Source organism: Rhipicephalus microplus, chromosome 7, assembly GCF_043290135.1.
Source record: "Rhipicephalus microplus isolate Deutch F79 chromosome 7, USDA_Rmic, whole genome shotgun sequence".
Classification (NCBI taxonomy): domain Eukaryota; kingdom Metazoa; phylum Arthropoda; class Arachnida; order Ixodida; family Ixodidae; genus Rhipicephalus; species Rhipicephalus microplus.
This window is the reverse complement of record NC_134706.1, coordinates 85,452,396-85,473,590: the sequence shown is the minus strand read 5'-3', so window position 1 is coordinate 85,473,590 and position 21,195 is coordinate 85,452,396. Positions and strand designations below refer to the sequence as shown.

General features: G+C 48.4%; 1 protein-coding gene across 3 annotated transcripts in view; it reads left to right on the top strand.

Moving 5' to 3' along the window:
- Nucleotides 1–20,162, top strand: part of LOC119180216 (globin) — a 145,473-nt gene extending 125,311 nt beyond the window's left edge. For 2 of the 3 annotated variants that reach the window (XM_075869410.1, XM_075869411.1), the window contains exon 3: nucleotides 5,834–6,462. In XM_075869410.1, the coding sequence (XP_075725525.1) occupies nucleotides 5,834–6,199 (366 nt within the window). In that variant the 3' untranslated portion in view covers nucleotides 6,200–6,462. Of the gene's footprint in view, nucleotides 1–5,833; nucleotides 6,463–11,631 lie in introns of those variants that run through there. The other variant, XM_037431360.2, reaches the window with a different exon arrangement.
- The last annotated feature ends 1,033 nt before the right edge of the window (nucleotides 20,163–21,195 follow it).

Genomic DNA, 21,195 nt, shown 5'->3' with positions numbered 1-21,195 from the left:
GTTGCCAATAATTTTTTACAAGCCAGGTGAGCGTTTCGAGGCAATCCTTGAAATTTTATTTGCAAACAATCAGCGCATCTCTCAAGCCTGCAATTTGGCCTGAATGACGGAAATGTGCAAAGGAACGTACCCAGCGAATTTAATTGAGATCCATTGGCCTCGAAAAAATCGCAGGAGTTGGCCTTTAACGTGCACCTAAGTAGAATTTTTGCACCCATCGAAAATGACACTAGACGCCGAGCCCGAGCCGCCCCTATATCCTCGAAAATCATCAACACGACAGCGAAGCCTGTTTCGTAGTCGCCGCCTCGTATCGAATCGGTTTCAAATTCACCGCGGTTGTTATTAACCACAAAGGAGAGCTGACTAACTGTACCTCGCTCTATACCAAGAACCCGCTCATGGCCGAGCAGGCTGCTATTGCACTGGCTATAGTAGACGACAATGCGGAAGTCATTTTAGTGACCCTAGATCTTCAACCTGGTCCTTCGCTAATGGCAGAATTTCCCCGCAGGCGGAGGAAGACGAAGTGATTCTCTTGGGGAACACATCTTTCGGTCTGTGCTGTATTTTCTGCGTTCCACAGCGCAACAGCGGGGTCTCCAGCCCCCTACATCGCGGTCATGGATGTACAATCCCCGGAGATCCCGCCCGGTACCAGTTCATCCACGGGCATTGCTTCAAGAAAGCGTGGTAATACATCTAGTGAGAGCGAGGACACCGAGCCGTACTCTGCATCAGACTACGAGTCCTCGGAAGACGGCTTCGAACCTGTGCTCTACCGCAAGGCCAAACGAAGAATCATGAACGCATCATCGGCATCAAGTACAGCCACTGTGAGGACAGCGCCTCAGCGATGGCCTCACTCCATTCTGTTTGTGCCGCAGACTACTACTGCCAATCTACGCTTCCTCAACAGGCAAGCACTGTCCTTGTACCTTGAAAACATTGTGCCTAACGAGATTAAGGACATCAGGATAAACACGAGGAAGAATATTTTAGCAATCGACGTGAGGAACCCGAGTGCACTGAACACGCTACAGCATGTGTCGGAGCTGGGAAACATCAAAGTCCGATCCATCATACCAGCGAATGGTGACACCGTAACAGGAGTTATCTATGACATAGACACTGAAATCACCAATGAAGATCTTCCTGTACTGATAAAACCAGTGAGCGAAAACAACGTCATTGTGCATGCTGGTCGCCTAGGCAACTCTCGTTGTGTGCGAATAACATTCAAGGGTGACTGTCTTCCCTCTTACGTGAAGGTTGGCCATTTCCGTCACCAGGTTCGCCTATTTATTCCGAAGCCTATGCAGTGTTTCAAGTGCCAGAAGATTGGCCACGTGCAGGGCGTTTGCAGAAATTCCGCAGTGTGCCCCCGATGCGCTGAACACCACTCAGAAGACGACTGTAATGCAACTACGTTGAAATGCCCCAACTGCCAAGGCGCTCACAGTGCTTCCTCCAAGGACTGTCCTCAGATTAAGAAAGAGATTTATATTCTGAGGCAAATGGTGCGAGACAACTCGACTCACAGAGAAGCTGCGCAAAAAGTAAGGCGAAGGCGCCGCCATCGTCGAAGGTCCTCACGAAGGACAGTGCAAAATCTGACGACAAAGTCAGAAACTCAGGTGAAATCGACAGGAGCGGCTCCTAGCACGGCAAACATCTGCGCTGAAAGAGAAGATGCCGGAAGATCTCTCTCTGCAAAGGAATGGCCACTCCTTCAGCCTAGACGATCTGTTGAGCCTCAACAGAAGCCGCCTACACGACTTGTTGAGCCTTAACAGAAGCCGCCTCAAGAACAAGCACAAAATGCTGCAACAGCCGGGAAGCCAGATCATCGCGTGATGGTGATGCTAAGATCATTAGTGGACACCATTCGCATGTTGTTAAACGACATGAATACACCGTCAGCCAAAAGTGCCCTTCAAGTACTGGACGCGCTTAGTCCAGTGCTAGCAGCCCTAAAGTAGACCATGGCTAACGCACCACTGTCTTTCAGGGAGGAGGTTCGTAAAGCAGCAATACTGCAGTGGAACGCCAGGGGACTGAGATCGCGCATTGGTGACTTTCGTCAATTTGTGTACGTCAATATGTTTCCCGTAATCGTCATCTGTGAGCCGAACTTATCGAGTGCAATATGACTCTCGGGATACGAACCTTTTATGTCGTCTACTGTTACTGAAAGCAGCAAAGTTCTGGTGTACATTCGCCGAGACCTCACTTACATCTTTCAACCTGTACCACCTCATGACGGAAACCAATACGTATGCTTAAGAGTGAAAAAGAGGAGGCTCAACATCACGGTGGTTGGCGCATACCTATCACCATCAAGCCGTTTCGATCAAAAAAGACTACGAGACATCATAGCGTTAACTCCTGACCCGTGTGTTATCATCGGAGATTTTAACGCTCATCATACATTATGGGGAAGTCAAAATACCAACATGAAGGGCAGGAGCTTGGTGTCTTTTGCCTCCGACAACCAACTTTGGTTACTGAACGACGGCAGTCCTACATTTTTACGTGGCTCCACATACAGTAGCTGTCTCGACTTGGCTTTTGTTTCGCGAAGCCTAGTGAAACATACTGAATGGTTCACGGATATAGAAACGCACAGGAGTGATCACATTCCAACATACGTCAAGATCAGAGGATTGTCGCCTCCTAAAGTGCGCGACATGGTTAAAAGAGTGGACTGGAAAAAATTTCAGTCTCGTATGGAAGACCAATGCCAAAAACACATATCCGATTTACAAGAGGCCATCCAGACCACTGTAAAAGAGACTGTGTGTACGATCCCATGCCCTGCAAGATTCATGGACATCGACATAGAGCTGGAGCGGCTTCGAGCCTTGCGACGACGAGCTGAAAGAAGGTACCGGCGCACGAAGAACATAGAAGATTTACGGACTGCTAGACGTATGCAGAAGAAGATCAAACGTCGGTTGGACAAGCTAGCATTCCAACGCTGGATTACTTTCTGCGAGTCACTCGACCCTCGTAAGCCTTTATCGCACATATGAACGACGGTTAGAGGTTTGCGGTCATCGCCCATTCAGAAGTCACCATTCAAGGCCTTAGCCCTTCACCAAAATCGGCCAGGTGTGGACGTTGCTGAAGAGTTCTGTGCCGGATTATCAGGGCAAACTACAGCCATCAGCAGCTCACCACTTTCGAGCAGTTGTCCGCCACCACGTGATTCCTCTATGGACTTCCCGTTCACCATTCAGGAGCTCAAAGCAGCACTCGCTTCATGCAAACGTACCTCTGCACCAGGACCTGACGGAATCTCCTACAGAGCCCTGTGTCATCTGGGTGAGCGCGCGAGAACAGCTCTACTTCAGCTTTATAATGATTGTTGGCTAGAGGGCACTGTCCCCTCAAGTTGGAAAACAAGTCGTCTAGTACCATTACTGAAACCTGGCAAATCACCATTGGTACTCTCCTCCTATCGCCCGATCGCATTGGCCAGTTGCGTGGGTAAAGCGATGGAGAGAATGATTCTCGGCCGACTCGAGTGGTACTTGGAGTATCATCAGATCTACCCAAATGCCATGGCTGGCTTTCGACGTGGTCGATCATCGATCGATAACGTCGTCGACCTAGTCACGTACGTTGAACGCGAGAAAGGCCATAAGCGTCTTTGCGCCTCTCTGTTCCTTGACGTCAAAGGAGCCTATGATAACGTGACACATGAATCCGTCCTTGCCGCGCTAGAAAAGATTGGAGTGGGTGGCCGAATGTTTAAGTGGATACGCAGTTATCTCCAAATGCGATCCTATTTTGTGAGTACAGAGACTGGGAACACGTCTACACATTTCAGTTGTCGTGGCGTCCCTCAGGGTGGTGTACTGAGCCCCATGCTATTCAATATAACACTAATTGCTCTCCATACGCACCTACCAAACAATATTTATCTATCAACATACGCTGATGACATCTGCATATGGACATCTGCGGTAACTCGCCTGCAGTTACGAGCGAGAATACAGAGAGCTGCTACTTCAACTGCTTTGTATCTACGCAATCGAGGCCTGGAAATTTCCTCCGGAAAGTGCGCTCTTCTGGCATTTACGCGCAAACCCATGTCGAATTACAGAGTGTCAATTAATGGTCAAAATATACCATATCGTCGATCTCACAAATTTCTGGGTGTCATAGTCGACAGAGACTTATCATGGAGCCCTCATGTGTCGTATTTGAAAAAGCGATTGACAGGCATATGCCATCTTTTCAAGTTTCTCGCTGGAAAGACTTGGGGAATGCAGCCTAATGCTATGTTACGACTGTACAGGGTGCTTTTCCTTGGCTTTTTACGATACAGCCTGCCTGCGTTATCTAACGCCAGCAAAACAAGTCGACGCATGATACAAAGCGTTCAGGCACAGGCGCTTCGAATATGTCTAGGTCTGCCTCAGGGTGCCTCAACAATGGCGACTATAGCTATAGCCAAAGACCACCTCGTGCAGACCCATATTGAAATTGAAGCTTTGAGGATACACATAAGGCATGTGGGCCGGACTCCTCATCACCGCCTAGCCTCTCTACCAGTGGATAGACCTCATACTTTCTTTTGTCGAACAATAACTACACGTGGCGACTCCCTACCAACTGATTTTACGCCCGTGGCGAGACCTTCGATTCCTCCATGGTTCCTCAAACAGCCAGTCATCAACCTGACAATACCAGGCATCCAGAAGAAACGAAATTTCTCAATACCAGCCCTCAAGCAGCTCGCATTACTTCTGCTTTACGAGAAGTACCAAGACTGCACCCACGTCTACACCGACGGCTCCGTCCTGCCAAACAGCTCAACTGCGGCGGTCGTTATTCCAACGCACGACACAACCATCAAATTCAGGACAGCTCATGCAACCACAACAACGGCAGCAGAGCTTGCAGCGCTTCGCGCTGCGCTGCGTTTCATTAACGACCAAAGCACGCAACGGTGGACGATTTTTTGCGACTGCAAGGCGGCACTGCAGTCACTTCTGTCAAATCTACGCCGTGGTCCACACGAGCAGTTGGTATTTGAAACAGCAGAAATGCTACACCACATAACAGAGAAAGGGCACCACATTATATTTCAGTGGTTGCCAAGCCACTGTGGAATTATCTGTAACGAACGAGCTGATCAAGCAGCCCGTTCAGCCCATACAGAAGACAACGACCAGTCAATACCTCTCTCAAGAACGGACGCTGCTAGGAGGCTCCGAATGCTTGCTCGCCAACGCTTCATGGCTCTTTGGAATGAGCCTCTCTTTACGCATGCAAGATTACGATCCCTTGATCCAACGTTAGAGCATGCAGCTTCCAACAAAAATTCGACGAGGCGACGCTACTGCTCTGTGCAGACTATGGTTGGGAGTCGCGTTTACCCGTGCGTACGCGTTCCGCATAGGTATGGCCGACACCGCCGACTGTGCACACTGCGGAGATGATGAAACAATTCGACATATCCTGTGTGACTGCCCGAAATACAACCTGGAAAGACAACACCTTTCTAATAAACTGAACAGGTTAGATGACCAGCCGCTGTCAGAAGAAAGGATACTGCGCCATCTTCATGACTCATCGTCACAGAAGAAAGCCGTGCAAGCGCTACTGGGCTTCTTACGAACTACTGGCCTGTCGGAACGCCTCTGTGTGGACTGATTTTGTGTGTGCGTGTGTGTCGGTGTTTTTCTTTTATTTTTTTAACTCTCCCTTTCTCTTTCAACCCCCTATTCCCCAACCCCAGTGTAGGGTAGCATACCGGATACTAGCATCTGGTTAACCTCCCTGCCTTCCTCTTTTCTCGTTTCTCTCTCTCTCCCCGCAGGCCCTACGCATCCTCCAGAACAGTCCTAAAGAACTCTGTCATCATACGCCTATTAGGTTCCCTGCTCACGTCGGACAGATCTCTGGCTGCCTCGTCAACCTCAATGAATTCGCTCGCAGTGCTGCGCGCGTATTGACTGACCGCGCAGATACTGGCCGATTCGAGGCCGTGGAAAACTGGGACGCGCCATCCACCTATAATGAAATTACCAAGCACTTCTACCTCTCGCGTCGGGTCTTCCCGCCACCTAGCCCTAAGCTAAGTCGGCCTCAAGCCCTCACATCAGCCCTATTGCAAACGGAGTCATACCAAAATCCACACGTCCTCCACGCCATATACCCGGGACTTGACGATAATATATGCTAACGATGCAAACTCACCCCGGTTCCGGTTAAACAAATGCTCGGGGAGTGCACTACAATGTGTAACTATGCTAACCCCGATGCTACTTCGGCAAGGTAGGCGACCAGTGCCTTGCGCAGTTCCAGCCTAGCCGACCAGAAATGGGCCGTCCAGCAAGCCCGCGATGCGGCTGTTAGGCTAGGCCTCTCAGTCCCAACGTGGATAGCCCTGAGCGTGTTCGCGTGCTTCTTGCAGGACATTAATAAATTTTATTCCATCCATTGAAAGTGTTGCCGAGATTTTATTTGGCGGGTCACCAGTCGGGTAACTGAACTACTAGCCTCCATGGCTGGTTACAAAAGTGTTCCATCTTTCCAGTGGACGGGCACCCTCAGCTTGCCAACTCGGTGAAAGTCAGAAACGTTCGGTGCAAAGAGGGTGGGATTGGAGGAAAGCAGACAAGCGCTATGGCCGGCTACATGTTGCGTTTTGTTGCAAAGCACCGCCTTTTGGGTGTTGTTGACCATGGGAGAGTCTTTCTGCACATAGACAGCTCACAACTATGTGAACTCGGCAGGAGCGCCGCGTGTGACGTCATTGACGGAGCAGCACATCGCTGTCGATCCTGTCGGTAGTGACGCTGGCAAAATATTGAGCACCACGAAGTTGGCGTGGCTCAGGTGATGGCCCCACAGTAAGCACCCAACCACAAGCACTGAAAAAATAGCGATGTTTTTGCAACGCTGGGCAGAACCTCGCTTTTTATTAACAGATAAGCTGTTTGTGCTGGTCGTGATCTGTCCAACGCGAACAAAACAAAAAAATCGCGCTGGTATGCGCGACAGAAATTAGCCTATCCCCCTTTCCGAGTACGAGCGTTAAATGAAATTGGACACGCGAAAAAGAGAGAGAGAGAAAGCGAAAAACAGAGCTAGTATACATTGTGGCTCTCCTTCAGTCCGTGGGTTGAAGTGTTGCTTTGGAGGCACATTCGTCCTCCAGGATTGTGCGACAAGTTTCAGTCACGCTTCATTGGACCATATAAAACGAATGAACAAACGTCACCAGTGAACTATCGTGTCACTCCCACCGACCTTTCTTCGGATCGTCGCTGTCGTGGTTCGGAGATTGTCCACGTATCGCATCTGAAGCCATTCGTTCGACGTTCCGTTTCCGTCTAAGACGCCTCCGGGCTGGCCACTCACGCATGGGGGGGGGGGGGGAGATAAGTGTGAGCATTATTCATACGCGTCATCTTACCATATGTACATAGTCATCATCATCAGTATGACCTGTGTTGCGGGGCAGAGGCTCGGCGAGCCAAAACGTTGCCTTACAATATATATATATATATATATATATATATATATATATATATATATATATATATCACTCGAGAAAGCGCGCGTCAGTGCGTACGATGATTCTAGTGCTCCCTACCGTTCCGCGTACAAACGACACGCTTCTCTAGCCGGTTCACGACAGCGATAAGCTGTCACAGCGGTTATTGTTTTTGTGGCCGATAGCAAAACGTGTTCATCGTAAAGCCACCGCCATCGTTGTGGAGATAGTACAGTGAGGACAATGTTATGGTCTTTCGTGCGCGGAACGTTAGAGAGCACTAGAATCACCGTGCGCACTGGCGCACGAACGGTTTTGTCACGTGGTACTTTTTGTATTTCGCGGGCATTTGTAATTAGAAGAACAACACTTATACTTAACAGATATAAAGTTCGAAGCTATTTATTTGGACGTTTCGCAAACTAGTCTACAACTTTCTCATCGGAATTCTTTATCAATCTTCGTTTCTTCAAAAGTTAGGTGATTAAACAAATCTAATTAAACAATATTTGAGGACACAAAAAAAACTGTCTGACTAAATCTAGGCAACAGTGAGCAACATGCAGTTGGTCGCGTCGTAATTACGTGTTTTGGCATATTGTTTAACTCTGGCTAAAGTTACGTGGGACACCCTGTAAATAGTGCAAAGCTGCATCAATTTTTTCGAGTTGTACGGCGGCATTACGACGTCACGCGCGACGTTTTTTGCTCAAGTCACATGACCTCTGGTTGTTTATGAGCACTACGCTTCCAATCGTTACAAGCATCTCTCGCCATGCTGCGATAGTGATAAAGGATGCTGCGTTGCGCTGTCATTTCGTAGCTAGGTGCTCATCGATCCGCAACTCTGATTGATTTGTAGAGTTTAACGTCCCAAAACAACCATATGATTATGAGAGACGCCGTAGTGGAAGGCTCCAGAAATTTCGCTCACCTGGGGTTTTTTAACGTGCACCCAAATCTGAGCACACGGGCCTACAACAATTTCCGCCTCCATCGAAAATGCAGCCGCCGCAGCCGGGAATCGACCCGCGACCTGCGGGTCAGCAGCCGAGTACCTTAACCACTATAGACCGCCGCGGTGGGGCCATCGATCCCCAACTCTTCGACTTCACCGCAATATGCAGCGGGAACAACGTCGGCATTCTGTCTTTCGTCGAACTCTACTATGACTGCGGTGAAATAAGGTGCAATTTGATTTCCCCGAGCATTCGAGCGCTTGTAGAAGCAGATGTGCGACGTGTGATGCAGCACTCTACGTATGTACCATTACGATAAACGGAGACGCAAACCGCGGAAAGCGTCTTTTTCGAAACAGTTCCAACTCCGGCATGCTGTCGGGTATATCCGAGTATGTGCCTCCAGCCGCGGCGTCACAGTAGCGCCGTATAATCTTTCCCCGGCATGCGCTATCGCACCGCGTGTGCTTATCAAATCTTCCAGCCGTGCTTACCCCTCGGAGCGCACGTGCGGTGCGATAGTGCCAGCCTGAGCGAGATTGCTGCGCTACCGCTACGGCGATACCAGCTGACAGCTCTTATTCGGCTGGGGACAGCAAGGCATGTCGGAGTTGGGCTGCGCCGAAAGCGTGCACGCTTTTTGCGTTTCGCATTTATTACTGCGGATCTGTTCGAACCTCGCGCAGTTTCTCGTGTCTTCGTGCTTAGCTTTGGCAAAGCTGAAGACGGGGACGCGTTATTCATTCAATAAAAAAAGGGAAAAAAACAAGTATGTTGTAGGGAAAGGTGTGCGGAAATGTGGGAGGAGTTCACGATAACTGTCTCGGTGAGGACACCTTAACCGAAACACTCATCGCGGCGTTGCGCTAACGTTGCGCAGGAAAAAAACCTCAGGCGCAACTAATGTAGTGATGTACCGTTGTTTCTTACTGGAACATGTCAATTGCTGCTAATGGGCAATGAGAGACAGAAAACTCCCGTTGGACACATATATTGACAGCGCGCTTTTGGTTAACGCGCACGCTGCGAAGTTTTACTGTTCAACAACGAACAGGAGAAATCTCCCACCGCCGCTACCGTGGAGGTTAAGGTTCCAGCGCCCATACATACGGGGTGGCCAGTGAACACTTGTGAAACGGGAGAAGTTGTTTTTTTAGATGCGAAGCAGCTCTTTGACTAGCCCGATTGATTGATATGTGAGGTTTAACGTCCCAAAAGCACCATATGATTATGAGAGACGCCGTAGTGGAGGGCGCCGGAAATTTAGACCACCTGGGGTTCTTTAACGTGCACCCAAATCTGAGCACACAGGCCCACAGCATTTTCGCCTCCATTGAAAATGCAGCTGCCGCAGCCGGGATTCGATCCCACGACCTGCGGGTCAGCAGCCGAGTACCTTAGCTACTCTTTGACTAGCCTGTGTAACGCTGTCCCGTGAGACCGCATTGAGGGAATTCGTAATGCCCTCTATGCAGATGACATCACGGTCCGGGCAACACAAGAGAACTTGGGTGCGACTGAGCCTGCACCAAGCTACAGAAATTGTGCGCACCGACGAGGTGCGCTTAACTCCAATGCGCACCCAACAAGTCTTAATTCAAAAAGAGAAAAAAGACAACCACCAGTTTGTAGCACGAAACTACAAAGAAATCCGCACGGATTTCTCAGAAAGGAAAGTTTCTTGACAGCCGGAAAATTCATCCTGGTCCAGCGTTCTTAACCCCTACGCGACCTTGCGGGTTTCAGCAAAACTCATTTAAATGTAAGCCTTAATTCAGACACATCTGAGACATGTCTAAAGACGACAAAGATATCTCCATCACGCTTCATGCGTTTCCCCATCGGATGTGCGAAGGAGATCAGGGTCTTGTTCTTACGCGTGCACAAACAGCTCCGCATCGACCCAACACTGACTTAAATCAGGAAGATAGGTGACCAAGAGGCGGGTCGCATGATGCGAAGGAACTCCAACAAGGAGGCAGGGGTCGTCGGTGCAAAGATGCGTTGCGGCTGGCGCACGCTTCCGTAACCAACAGGATCATGTATACTCCGTCCTTCACCCCTACCTCCGCAAACATGAATAAATCGAAGCGTGTCATTAGAAAGATGTAAAGACCGGAAGATCAAGAGCCCAAGCTCTAACGTCTAACAGCCGTCTGAATGCTTCTGGCGCGATTAACTCATATCAAGAGCTCAAAAAATGCGGCTCATCATCTCAACCAGTGCTCATGGTTGGCGCACACAAATTCCGGCCATAATATGCTAGCGCGACTGCATATGCACCACGGCGTCCACCAACAGGAGCGGGTGGTGATGGCAGAACCATGGTGCATAGCCCTTATGTCCACTGAAATGAACAGGGATGAACACACTGCATGACGTCGTGTGGGAGCTCGGGCGCTGTAGCTATACGATATGGACAGAATACATGTGTCTACTACTTGGAAGTTGCTGGCCTACAACACCAGGAGTGGTACAATGCCGCTGCTATTCACGCAGGAACACAAGTGGATCGGCTAACCGTTTGGACGCATACTACAACACCAGCTTTCCCGGTGCCGGGGACAATTTTTGTTTGCACAATGATATAAACCCTCAGGCGACGTGCAAGACTCGACAGAAACGAAATTTCCTTAGACTCGTGCGTCCGCGGCCGCATACGCTGTAGTGCATATGACTAAAAAAACACCCTTTAGTTGAAACTCTTGCCGATTTGGCCCGTTCCTTCGTGTTTTTTTTTGTTTTTTTGAGCGGCAACTCTCGGACAAGTTGTGTGCATGTCGCACTCTTTATCACAAAGGCGGAAATGTTGTATAGGCCCATGTGCTCAGATTTGGGTGCAAGTTAAAGAACTTCCAGGTGGTCGAAATTTCCGAAGCCCTCCACTACGGCGTCTCTCATAGTCATATGGTGGTTTGGGGACGTTAAACCCTACTTATCAATCAATCAGTCAATTACTCCTAATCACGCGTTGCGTCGCAAAAAAAAATTTCGGAGGCCACGTTCTTACCCCTTAAGCTTGACCATTTGCAGACAAAGTCACAAACAGCACTCCTGTGGACTGCATACTCTGTAACACACGCTTATCTAATGGAAATATCTGTTTATTCTAAAAGTGAAAGAAATGTTGAAAAATGGTGTTTCTCTCTCCCACAGCACACGATGGTCGTGATCGTGGACACGCTGAAGGAGCGGTTAGGAGGCAAGATGACGCCGGCCGCCGTGACCGCGTGGGAGAAGACCCTCAGGCTGGTGGTCACCGTCGTCGCAGACGTCTACAAGGACGCCCGCAAGAAATAGGCTGCCGCTGCCTCCCTTCGGCTCGCACGCCGAGGACACACCGCGAAGAGCATGCGACGGTCCAATTGTGTGCACACTGCTTCGAGCGCCGGCTGCAGGCGACGGCTTCTATACTTGGTTGCGAGGACTCTTCGTCGGTGGAGATACGTTACGTCGTGCGCTTATACGCTTTACGTGTTCGGGCGTGCTTTCATCCCCGCTGGAAATAACGCGCGCGGATTAGTCAAATGGTGCAGCTAGTTGTGCTCGTTCGCTGGACCAAGTGGCTTCAGGCACTTTGATACGTTCGACTGAAAGCGAATTCGGCAGTGGTACGCCATTATATTTTTGTCCGGACTGAGAAACAGTTTCTTTTTTTTTCGGGGTTGGGAGGCGCGTTTTGAATACCGCCTTTGTATGACACCTGAGGGTGAGAGAAAAAAAAATATGGCGGGCGCTAGTGGCACGTACAGCGTAGCGGGGCGGAGTTACCGCAACCGGTGCATGCGCACTCGATTCGGAACGCTGTGGCATGGATGGCAACGTGAAGAGAGCGGTCGCTATGTGTTGTTAGTGTAACTTTTGTACACTGAAAGAAAAAGAGAAACAGTCATCTAACTCTCTTCTTACAGTTCTGGCTTGCCGTGTAAATGACTCTCTTCAAACAAGCACGTTAACTGTCTTGGTGGTCACAAGGCTACCTGAATAGAGTATAATGACCCTACATAGAGATTTGACGTGTCTCTTTACACATGACAAGTCAAGGCTTTCCAAAAGGAGTCAAATGATTTTTTTCCCTCTTAGAATGTAAGAGTGCTCGCTTTTATCATCACTGGTGGCAAATGCACATTGTTGAAGTGGCTGTTTTCTGGGGATGTCCGGCTTTATTGGAGCTACTGAAAGATACTGAGGCACACACATCTTAAATACCGTATGCTATGCTGCGAGCGTACAATTATTTCATTCCGCTTAGCATTTTGCTTGGTATACGTTGCGTACGTCGCGTAAGCCAATTGTCTCAAAGGGCGTTCATGGCTGGTGTTCGAGAGTGTGTTTTGGAGAACTGGAAGTCCGGGTATCGCGATTTACAAGCGCGCATACAAGCAACTTTCAGTGTGCAATATCAGCTGCATGAAGGTTTCCAAGTCAGTGTTCTTTCGCCATGACACCTTTACTTTTAAGAAAGAGAATCCATGCCAAATGTACGTTTCATTTCTTTTTGTTTCGACACACAGCATGGTCGCCGTATGCGACACAGTTATGACGATTCACTCGCTGCTCGAGCAAAGGACACGCTTGTCTGCGAGACATCTTCTCGTAGCTCTTCGGTGCGATTGTATCATCCCATCCATCAAAATGAGGCTGCGCGCAGTTTTACAGCGTAATTTTTTTCATCCGTCGATATATCCGGAATGGAAGCTGCAGAGGCCGTTGAGGACAGCACATCACGTGGTGAAAAGGACAAATCTGAATTGGAGATGGATAAAAGAAGGACAGAAAAGTTAACCAAGAGATAGACTGCCCTGCACAGGGAAATGGGAATAAAGGCGACAGAAGAGAAGAGAAAGACCACTGCTGTCGCCGACAAAACCACATCTGCATTTGCACACTGTCGTCCTTTATGCAAGGGAACACGCGAACACGTGGCCTGCTCTCTGCGGTGGTAGAGTCACTGGAAAAATTTTGAAAATTTTCCAGTGACTCCGTGTGGTGGCTGCCTACAGAACCATCAACCGTCAGCAAAAGGATACACGTTCGCTTTCAGCGTCATGTCTTGCGAAAAAAAAATTACGGCATATTCACGGGGTGAATGATGATGAGTGGGCGAAGCTCCGGAGGGATTCATCGGTAAACTGTGAATCTTCCGTGTAATTCGCCCAGTCGATCATCATGTAAAGACGTGAGAAACGCTGTCTGTGTATATACACAAATCAACTTTTATTTGTTCTTAGACGATGGATGGCTTGCGATGTCCCTTCATTATGACGGCTTTATGGTCTGTGAAATGAAGGGAGAGCGGTTCCTGTATGGGTTGCAGTGGGCAATTTGCAAATACTAGGTCTATGCATGTTCCTCGGATCGTGGTAGGTTTCATATGGTCAAACGATATACGTCTGAGTGCATATCTAGAAGCCATATGTTGGATAAGCCAATTATTGTCTATGATAGCCACGTTAAAGTCTCCAAGTAGTACAAATGGTCCATTCTTGTATTTGTTCTCATAATTTCGTAACGCAGTGTCTGTCTATGAATGAAGTCGCGCTTGAAACGCGCGTCGGCACCTTCGTGTTCTTTCTTGGCGCGTTTTGCAGAAGCCTCTCGAACTCTCGCTTCGGGGTTCGCCTGTCGATACGCACGCTTTCTCGCCGCTTCCCGTTGTGTGGCGTTCGGCAGGTCCTGTTCACGCCGCAGCCGTGCCGCTGCGGCCTCTTTTTCACGTGCTGCAGGATCTTGGCGAGTTTATAACATCTTGCATCTTTTCATCATCAGCTACAAGTACCACCATCTAGTAAACACTACAAGAACTAAACGAGAGGTGGCTACATACAGGAGACGGTACCGCCATCTAGTGAACACTGCAAGAACTAAACTAGAGGTGGCTACATACAGGGGACGGTACCGCCATCTAGTGAACACTGCAAGAACTAAACTAGAGGTGGCTACATACAGGCTACAGGGGACGCACAGCCCACACCCTAAGGAGCTTCGCCCCTAAAACATAATAACCAGTTATGGCCGGTAGACAAGCGCTGCTAGATTGCACTCCCTCGCTGCTCAAGCCTGCAGTGCGTAGTCCCTTGCCAACATATCAGACGTTGTTCGCGATTATGGTGCAAGCTGCAGTAATCGCCCGATATCGCCTGCCGCGCGAGTGATGAGGGAAACTAATCTAGCAGCGCTTGTCTACCGGCCATAACACGTTAGCTTTCTTGGCCATAGATGACGCCAAAAGCGAACGTGCTTTCTGCTTTTGTCGGTTGATGGTACTGTAGGCAGTCTCCGCAGAGCGCAGGCCACGCGTTCGCGTGTTCCCTTTCATAAAAAACGACAGTGCACATCAATCTGCAGACATATCAATAAGAGAAATTGCGTGGTGAGGGCAGTTAGGTTACCGATTCGCCGCACTTGTCACTTTCTTAACGCACATACTATTGCTTATTTAAATGAGATGCTTGCTTTGACTTCCTAATCTTTTCGCGCCATCGCTGGGTATAAGCCGCTTTTTTTTTTTTTTGAAACGCATAAGCACGCGCTGTTTTGACATTTACACCAAGGTGTATCGCAAGAGATCAAACGACTGTGTAGTCACTGTGAGATAAAGTGTCCCACTTGATGCTCTGTGTTCTCAGCGCTCTGACACGTGATTCTTGAATGTATATGCTTCACTGAAATGGTTACGTACAGGAAATTAGAAGTATCACTCATGAAACGATTGAGGGAGTTTTTCCGCTATCTTCTTACAGGCTCCACGTTAGCTTGGTACCTAATGTTAATGTCGCCTTAGTGTCGTACCTAATGAAGTGTGAAGTGATGGGCGACAATTGCTAGTTGAAAATGCTACACGCTTTAGTAAAAAACCTTGAGGTAAACTTGACGACAGGAACACAAAGATGTGCGCCGCTCGAGGATTGGTTAGGTATGCCTAGCTTCTTTAAAACATATGTTAATTTGTGCTTGTCGTATCGAATCGTACAAATCGTAGACAGCGAAAAGCTTGCAGTGAAACGTATACAACGCCGGCGAGACCACATTCACTTTTGCACCTGATCTTTAAAATCGATGTGCGATTCCTGTTGTCAGGTTCAGCCGTACAGTGCAGTATATTGTGCAAGTCATCCAATATTAAGAAAAAAGGCATTGTTGCTATTTCAGCGATTGTATTGGCCTTTACATTAATAACTGGAGGCAAATCTTTCAATAATAAAGTATTGATAATACTTTCTGCTTACGGGCTTAATCTGGGACAAGGATAGCGGTACCTTGACTGCGAAGCGCTAAAAGAGACGTGAGCCTTTTGACACATGCATTTCTCGTTTCTTTCAAGGTCATATGCACCAAAACTTCAATTTTGAGCTATCCTTGCCACGGTAACTGACGTAATAACGGCCGGATGGTATATAGCCTATTTGGACGTTGCTTCAAGCAGCTTGTACGATCCTGTACGTAACCGTGGCTCGTGATTACTCATAAGCATAGCTACCTCGGCTGTCGTTTCGCCTTGGCTGCACGGAGATGGACAACTGATTTCGGCCATACAACATGAAATCCTTCACATGCATGAAAAGTGAGACAGACATATGGATGAGCAGTACGAAGTCTTGTTAGCGTGAGCACCACTTTTCGTCGGCCGCAGTGCAGCGCCATCTGTTGTTACTTTGCCTTGCGAGCTTGACTTTGGTGTTCGACGGGGTACGATATCTATACATATTAAAGGAAGTTAAGCCCTCATGCGTGAAAAACTGCCTGGCTTTTCGGTCGAGGCGAGCTGCCAGTCATCTCTTTCAGTCGAAACGAAGTGTGAGAGGTTAACGTTTTCCCTTCGATGCCGCCGCCACCTGGCGGACGGTTGCACAGACGAGGGCGCCGACTAAATGGGGAAAGAAAAAGAAAGTATGTCACGCATAAGACGCAGACCAAAGTTTATGGGATCAATTTTTCGTTTTCTCGCACCCTCACTGTCCAGACTTGATGGCGTTATTAGCCACGGCCGGCTGGGAAGGCGAAGACATGGCCGCGAGCGAAGAACTAATTTGCTACGTGACGCCATGCGTGAATTCTCACAGCTGGCAGAGAATTACAGAAAGAGCCACAAGACGGTCTCTTACAGAAACCGCACGGCCGGGGTCTATAGAAGATGCATTCGTCGGGCTCTCCGCCGTCATTTTTCTCGTGCTTACGAATCTGTGAATGATTTAATTATTTCGACGCGGAATGGAACTACGTTTCCACTGCGAATAGCGTATAACCGTTGCTACGAGTATAATTTGACAGCCTGTTTCATACGACATTGTTTTTTCTTTAAACGTGTGTGGCCGTCGGTAATGTGTTCCAGTTAGCTGCCTGAAAGCTTACATTTGGTACGGTAAAATTATTGGCGCGTTATAAGTTATAACCAACCAAGTGTCCCTTTATCTGACTTGCCACGGTCAGATTTATTACGCGGCAAGTACCCTACAGGCTCAATTTAAAAAGAAAAGTCGTTTCATACACGCGGACTTGTGCAGCCCTGGTAAGCCTCGACAGGTAGAGAATGTCAGTAATGGCGCTTATCAGGGTAGTGAAAATTCTCTTTTTAACAAGGACAGTAATGCAATGAAATAAGCGTCTGTAATTAAGTAATCGTGTTTCAGCGAATCACTGTAAGGGGTCGGTGTGCCTGCGCCACTGCTGCCGCCTGCGAAGTTTCTCGTCTAACAGATCTGTGTTTGTTTTCAGCGTAAGAGGAGGGAGAACGCAATTCAGGGACTTCGCAGTCTGTTTCCTCCGAGATCGCTGTGGCCGTCGGGTATAGACAGGTTTGTACGTGGCTCTGTGCGCTGCTGAATGACGTCACTGCGAGGTGCTTCTGACGTCACGGCTACGCGACGCCTGTGAGCGACTCGGCATGCACCAATAACGGGTGGAAATGAGTATAACCGCAGCATCCGACGTCATGGCGCACCGCGTTCACAGCATTTCTTACCAGCATCACAAACCACGTTGTTACATAAGACTGACGTGGGGCGCTGTTAACTTTATCGCAAACGGAAGCTACGCGTTAAACATCGTAGCCACAGTGACGCATTTGTGCTCACACTGTGGCAAGCAGGAACATACAAAATGGAACTCAATAAACAATTGTATCGGGCCAGTTGGTAAGGATCCATCTTGCTAGAAAGCGCAGCCACTATTACAAAGAACACTAAGTTGAAGTTAAGCGCTTGTGTTGTGTGTTCTTGTAATAGTGGCTGCGCTTCCTAGCAAGATACAAAATCACTGATCGTGTGGTGCGAAATAAGCTAAGGACCTTTCTATTTATCCCCCCCCCCCCCCCCCCACCGCCTCATATTTGGATCATAATCCGTCGAACCGGAAGTTTCGTAATTCTGGGGCCAACTGTACACACACCGCAACGCGCACCAATTCGCGCTGCAACTCTTCTGTATTCAGAGACAAACTTCGTACCGTCGGCAAACATACTTTTTCCCCGAATGCTTGCTTTGTGTTTGCACGCGACCGCTGATTTAGTTGGAAAGGACCTGCGTCAGCGGTCCATTTCATATTACACTACTAAAGGCCTGACCTCACGTATCCGTCGCAGCGCGTCAGCAAGAGGCTTCTTGACGCGGCTGATGCTAGTGGTTAGAAAAGAAAGAAGGCACCTAATTTCAGCAGCCCGGTAGGGGGCACGGCACAGTGCCTATTCGCCGCGAGATCGGGCTATAGGTGGCAGCACCGTCTCCGCGAAAGTGTGGATAGCCGGTCTGTGCCATGTATACAAATACACGGAGCGGCGTTTCGTTGCGTGCGGTCTGGGCCAATTGTCGCCGGATAGAATGCGTTGACTACAGTTTACTGTTGATATCTACGCTCTTCTCTACTGAATCTGTGCATGGCGCCTATGCAATGTTGACAAAGCGAATTCTACTTTTTGTGGGGATGCTTGCCCTTGGTGACTCTCTTCACGCTTTCGCACTTAATCACGCCTTTGCCGTGTTTGTACGTGGTTAGCTTGTGTTCCGCCTCCTACGCACTGCTGTAGCGTAACTGAACTACTTATTTATATCTTTGTCATCTGCGCACTACAAAAAAGAGAGAAAGATCGTAGAAAGCCCGCATATCTGTACGATTAGTTCAGTACCACCATTCGCACTTTATACGCATATGATTTTTTGTTCTCTCTCATTCTGTTCACCATGAAATGTGGGACAGTCAATATGTCTAGTCGGGAAAGCTTAGAGGATCATGGCGCTTCGCGCTACACTAAGTGTACTACGGGTACCACATGTTCTTGCACCAGTAAAAATATAAAAACCTTCTATAGGAGTTCAACAGAAAGCTTTCATCGATGGATTACGTGCATGACAGTGCTACAAGAAAGGCCTGGTTAATTGGACAAGCATATTTTTTTTCAGACAAAAAATAAACGCTGCCCTCCATCGGTCACTATCAATGTCATACAAACAGAAGACAATGTAAAAAAAAGATCACATTTTCATTGAAATAATGCATTATTATATATGAGGTAAGCCGTCTGAATCAACTTTGAACGTCTGGGCCTTTTAAGGCGTTCTTAGGTCTAAGCAGACGGTTGCGCACGGTAACTCTGTTTTAAGTACAGTTTAAGTACCGACGTGTCACAGTTTATGTGATTATAATATATTTATGTAGTGGTACCACGGCCAAATAAACACTACTAAGGCTCCTCTCATGATCGATAAACTACAGTGCCTTAGCTGTACACCTACTAACAGAGCGCGGGTGCATGACCTAGAGCCTGTTTTTTTTTTGTTTACAACCGAATCACTACAAAGCTCACTACAAACGAATCACTACAAACTTTTTTGTTTACAACCGAATCACGACACCATTTAATTGTGCTCATATTTGGGAAGACGCCAAGAGCATTTTGCGTTGTGCTTGAAACAAAAAGCGGTGCCCACTCTGAAATTATTCTGGTGAATTGAGGATACGACGACAATAAACAGCACCCTGGAAAGTTGCACTCGCCGATCTTATTACAAGGCATTAGCAGCCGAGCAAGACCAAATGTTTTCTGTACGTCGTTTCAGGCATTCGTAGAAGCAGTTACACTCACACTAACACGATCGGACAGACTGCACTGAAAGAACGTGCATGATCTACGCTCACATAAAAACACGACGTAGCTAGCAGACGACGCACGGAGCGATCCACGCTTCGCCCCTTCGGGCAATTGCCGCCAGGCGGCGACTCCGCTCAATCTCGCGGCCAATAGAGGGAGGGGGCGTGGCTAGGTGACGGCGCGCTCTCTCTCTCTCTCCATATGGAGAAGGGTTCAACGCCGCGTCAGAAAAACGCACGCCGACGCGCTGCGACGGATATGTGGGGTCAGGCCTTTGGGATTTATACGGTGATTCAAAAAACCAGAGGAAGACCCACAGTAAGGTTTTGTGTTTAGATTAACGGTTGTATGTTTGTTCGTGGAGCTGTCGTAACTAACGGCTTCTCTGGGGCATTAATGAGTACAAATTAGGCACGCGTTGTTCTGCTGAGCGTCATACGCACTTTGTTTGTCGCGCATTTCTTGTTGTTTGGTTTTGTGCTTACGCCTGGTACGTTTATTCATCCTGCAAAAAAAAATATGTGTTGTATAAATTTACCAAGACCTGTCTATACATAAAACTGCTCTATACTTGGAATAAATTAATGTTTTTGAAGAAAAAGAAGCTCTCGTGTGTTCGTGTTCTTTGGCGTGAATGAGCGCAATTCGCGAAAGGAAGTTCACGGCCTGGAATTCATTTGGAGCATTCCTGAGTTGTGCTCTCAAGACACATCCTTGACACGTCTATAACACGTACGTGACACACTCCATGAGACGTTATTCTTCATTGTATCTAAGCAGAATGAACGCTTCCGCAATCGATGAACGGTCATGTTGAATAATTCTTAGCCATATGTGACTTATCCGCACTTCAAACGTTAACTACATGTACTGTCTGCACATTCACACTGCATGGGTGTTCTGCGACACTCGCGCACAGGCCCGTAGACAGGAATTATTTAAAGGGGGGGGGGGGGGAGGGGGGAAGACTATCTGTTGAAGGCCTTGAAAAAACAGCACCCTGAGGGAGCGCAGATCTCCTGCTAAGCAAGCACACCATTCAACGTGGTCACCCGTGCAGAGCAGACCTGCATTAGTACACTGTAACTGCATGCTTGTAAGACCACGCATGCACGCGACGTCACAACCCGCATCGGCCGCAAGGTGTCGCGCCGCAGAGCAAGGCCGGCTGCTCGCGTGCTATAGACCTTTGCATCAAGCGAGGAGGTCCAGTCTGGCAACCAACGCATTCCTCCTCTCTGGCGCGCGGGCAACGGCTTGGAGTGTGGGTTGATGCTGGTGTGCGTGGCGTTATCGAGAAATTTGCTGTGCGCTAAAGCCAACCTGCGGATTTCGTTCTTCTTTATTGCTATGACGCCCAAGAATTGGTCATCGGGGAACCACTGCGCTGTTTTTGGGTGCAGTAACAACTACAGAAAAAAGAAACTGCTGTCGGAAGAAATATGCCATGCGCATCCCCAGACGTGGAGTTTTCGTGGCTGTAGACTCTTCAAGATGCATCGTTTTCCTGTTAACGAGGAGCAGCGACTTCTATGGGTTGCAAACTTAAATAGGAAATACTTTGCACCATCCGCGGGTACACGCGTATGTTAAGAGCACTTTTCAGGCGAACGAACCGCAACGACTTCGACACCGAT